This window comes from Rattus rattus, chromosome 14 (genome assembly GCF_011064425.1).
Source record: "Rattus rattus isolate New Zealand chromosome 14, Rrattus_CSIRO_v1, whole genome shotgun sequence".
NCBI classification, from domain to species: domain Eukaryota; kingdom Metazoa; phylum Chordata; class Mammalia; order Rodentia; family Muridae; genus Rattus; species Rattus rattus.
Window position 1 is genome coordinate 11177 of NC_046167.1, and position 4204 is coordinate 15380.

At 45.9% G+C, this 4204-nt stretch overlaps 1 protein-coding gene across 1 annotated transcript; it reads right to left on the reverse strand.

Moving 5' to 3' along the window:
* Positions 1-1356: 1356 nt before the first annotated feature.
* On the reverse strand, positions 1357-3793 carry LOC116883606 (isopentenyl-diphosphate delta-isomerase 2-like). Its single transcript, XM_032884791.1, has 4 exons — positions 3652-3793; positions 2782-2874; positions 2196-2326; positions 1357-1674 (listed from the first exon to the last, which is right to left on the reverse strand). Exons 1-4 carry the CDS (start codon positions 3791-3793, stop codon positions 1357-1359), a joined length of 684 nt encoding a protein of 227 aa, XP_032740682.1.
* Positions 3794-4204: the final 411 nt, after the last annotated feature.

Sequence of the window (4204 nt, forward strand, 5' to 3'; positions counted from 1 at the left end):
TTAAGTGTTGACCCTGATGCAGGATTGATGGTAGATAGTTTAGCTGACAAGAATATTGGGGCTTTCTTATTGCAACAGTGGGCAAATCTATTGAACTCATAGATAATGGGCTCTAAGGAGGTGGGACCTAGGTGGGTTATGCCTGTGAAGGATTTACTCTTCTCTGTGCGTCTCTCTCCCTCTTTGTGCTTCCCTGCCAACATGAACTTTGCCCTCTTCTACCTACCTCATAGCTCTAGCTTTTGCCTTACTGGTTTCTGTCTTACCTTAGGTCCAAAGCAGTTGAGCCATAAACACACATTGAGACTTTGATACAGTAAACCCAAGGCAATCGTTCCTGTGTACTAAGTTTGCTTCCCAGCTATTTTATCACAGTTCCAGAACGCCGACTAACAAGCCAATGACTCCAGAGTCTGCATTCAGCATTTCCATGATTTATAGATTAAGGATACTTTGGAATAGACATTCAACATTTTTTATAATATAGGCATATCATTTTGCCAAACATATTCACCCCTTCCTCACTTTGAAGAAAATGAATGTTTTGACTTCTTTTTATATTTGTCCAAAACAGTCCTGTATTTTCTCTTGTAAATCATTACTAGATAGCGTACAGTTAGACCTGAAAGCAACTGGAATTCTGGGGTTTAGCTCACCAAATGAGGGCGAGCTTCTGTGAAGTTAATGAACCTGATTAGAAATGCAAATTTCTGCCTCTTTTAACTTTATTCTGTCTATCTATCTATCTATCTATCTATCTATCTATCTACCTACCTACCTACCTATCTTTCAATCATCTACTTACCTTTTTATCTTTCTATTTATTTTAGTTTTTGGAGACAGGGTTTTTCTGTGTAGTCCAGGCTGTTCTGGAACTCACTAAGTAGATCAGGCTAGCCTCAAACTCAGAGATCCATCTGCCTCTGCCTCTGGAGTGCTGTGACCAAAGGTGTGCCCAAGCACCGTCCAGCCACAAACTCCTCCTGTATGTTGTTATAATCATGCAGCACATCCCACCGGAGGGAATTCTGCAGCTGCGAGTGATGAGTATAACAGGCAGAGACGACCGGGATCGCAGTGGTCCTTGTCTGAGCCTCTGCTCTACAGAGACTACAGCATATCAGATGCACCGCACAGAACTTTTAGGGAGGAAAGTGATATTTCTGTAGACTGCAGTTGAAAACTTTTTAAGAGCTCGAAGAATCAAGGGAACAACTAGTTAAAACTCACAGGGTGGATTTTAGCTGACAAAGTGACTGAAGGATTTCAGCACTCAACTTCTATAACTACCCTCACCCTTATGTATTCCAATCATGGGTTGGAGATGACCACTCCTATAACTGTACTTCTCACGTCTCACAGCCCATATATCTTGTCAGGCTCCACAAATGGGGACACATCCTCTAAATGGGGCCACCAAGATGACAGGAAACCTTCGGCAATGGTTCTGAACCAAGGGGTGATCTTCTCTTCTCCACGGGTCCCCCTGTCCAGTAGCTCCTGCACGTCCTCCTGGCTCATATAGCTGTAGCTTCTCACTTCCCTGGGATCTGGGTTCAGCGTAAGGTCCTTCCTCACCAACAGAAGATAGCCAATCTCATGGTCTCCCCAGATATCATCAGAAGGACTCTTGTGGTAGATCCGGTTCATAAAAATGATGTCCATTATGGAAATCTGTGTCAAAGTTGGTACAATATTAATTCAGTAATAGGTAAAATTTAGATTAAAACAAAACAGTTGATTCCTTTGCTCAGTCCTTTTCATAGAGTGCCTCTGAAGCACTTGCACTTTATTAGCATGTAGGTGGATTACATTGAAAAGGGCACAATTTCTATAACAACAGCTTCACTTTTCATTCACAACGAAGACCACATGTAAACAGGACATGAGGCTGAACACAGCTCTGAGCATTAGAACATGCATGTATGTGAAAGATTTCTTTTTGAGAATGGAAAGAAAAGCAGCTTCAATACAGTGCCTTGTTCCATAGCCTCTCCTGTGGACCAGGGTTGGGCACTTCACAGGAACATTGTTTCCTATGCAAGACAGAAGCCCTGTTAGGCCAGCAGACACTTCCTAGGTCAGCTTTTGATGGATGAAACTTGACAGCAATGTCATGTGACATTCTACGTATTAAACAGACCCCTGAGCACATGAAAAAGTTCATTGAGCCCCATGCTGGAGTGAGTGGGTACCTGGTCCTGGGGGATGCCCAGTTCAGCCTGCAGACGTCTCAGGGCTGCTCTCCTCACTCCCACGGCATCCTCCTCTTCCAGCTCCTCAGGCACATATAAAGGGTGACTAGAACAGGAATCTGTAAAATGTCCTGGGGCAGCATACAGCATGCTGCTTTAGAGAGAACACTCTATTGAATAGGAGCAATTTCCTTCCTGGTCATAGTTAGTGTGGAGAGTGGGTTCACCTTGGACTTTTATCAGTATCAGCTCTTCTATATGCAAATAGTAGATTATAAAATCTCACAGCTTGATTCGAGTTGCAAAATGCTTATAATTTAATGTCCTTGTATCGAGTGGGAGTGGGACTGTCTTTCTGTCTCTCTGTCTCTCTGTTTCTCTCTTTCTCTCTCTCTCTCTCTCTCTCTCTCTCTCACACACACACACACACACACACACACACACACACACACACACACACACACAAACACGGGGTTGGGAGTGAGGGAAGAATGCTCAGATGGGTTCTCTCACTAGTCATCCCTGTGAGGTTCCCAAACCCTACGTTGGACTCCAGTGCTCCCTGGGGTTGAGCTGGGTGGCTCACCAGGAAAAGTGTACTTGGCATCTGCTCTCTGCTGAACCAAGAGCTGGTTTTGTGTGTTGAAGAGGACCACACTGAAGCCTCGGTGTAGCAGGCCTGCAAAGTGAGCATGTGCGAGTTAGGGTCATGCTGGGGTCAGCATGGAGTCTGCATATCCATCTCTTTCTCATTCTCATGCAACTCAGGATGATGGCACCAGGAGTGGCTGGTGATTCTTGCTGGGATAGAACCTATGCCAGTCGATTGGCGTTTGGTGACTCAGTATTTATTTACACACAGTAAGTCTGCAAGTGAATACTGCAGTTTTCCTCGACTTGTAAACAAAACCTAGAGAGCCAAGAAGTAAAGTAAGCCTTGCAAGGTAGGCTGAGCCCCACTGTGTGAATCTAAAGCTATAACTTGAAAGTGTGTCCTAGCTGCTTTGGCCACACTGTGCAGGCTTTGGATTGGCCCAGTGGCACAGAGAGTCACTGCTTATGCCAAGTTGGGACACATGAGGCACCGAGAGGGCTCACAGTGGGGTGTCTCCCACCACCCCCTTTTCCTGGAGACACGTATCACTATATAGACCTGACAGGCCTGACTATGGAGAAGAGGCTGGCCTTGAACTCACAGGGATAACTTGTCTCTGCTTCTCTACTGGGAATAAAGATGTACAGTGCCACCCCCAGCTTGGCTACAATTTCTGACCTTCCCAATCCCTTTCAAGGCAGCAGTCACAGTCTGCATCACCCAGTGCACTGATGGAAGTGTTAGCCTTATCAAGTTAGCAGCAGCAGCAACACCCCCTGGACAGCTGCCTCCTGACCCTGCCTGGTGCAGAGAGTGGCCGATGGCACCAGGCCTGCACATGGCACCCTCCTTTCCACTCACCCTTGTCGATGTTTTCCATCAGGTGGCAGTTCCTCTTGGTGTCGGCCCCAATGATCTGGTCCTGCTTGTCAATGACAATGAGGATCTCCTCCAGGCGTTTTATCTGGAGTTCATTCAGGTGGGTTTTGCTTGCCTGGAACATACCTGTGAACACCAACGGCCTCTTGTATGAACAGAAAGCATAAGGGGAGAGAGGTGTGTGAGCCCCTCCAATGTCAGTGCCGGAAGCATGCGCAGATAGGGAAGTGTAACGAGAAGGGTGAGGCTTTAATGATCAGACAGTGAGCTTCACTGGCAACTGAGAGCGCTCATGGGTCTGAATTTTATTTCTCCATGGTGATTAAATTCCTTTATTTGTGATTATGTTTTTATTTGAGACTTGTCCATTCAAATGAAGGGACCTGAGACCCAATCAGCTGTACTACAGAATAGATAAATAAATGTTCCCACAAGCCCCAATGCAGCCCACTCCCAATACAGGGTGATCATGCTAAGGAAGCCTGGGTCAGAGAGAGATACACACACTGACAACAGCTCCCAAGAGATACCAACC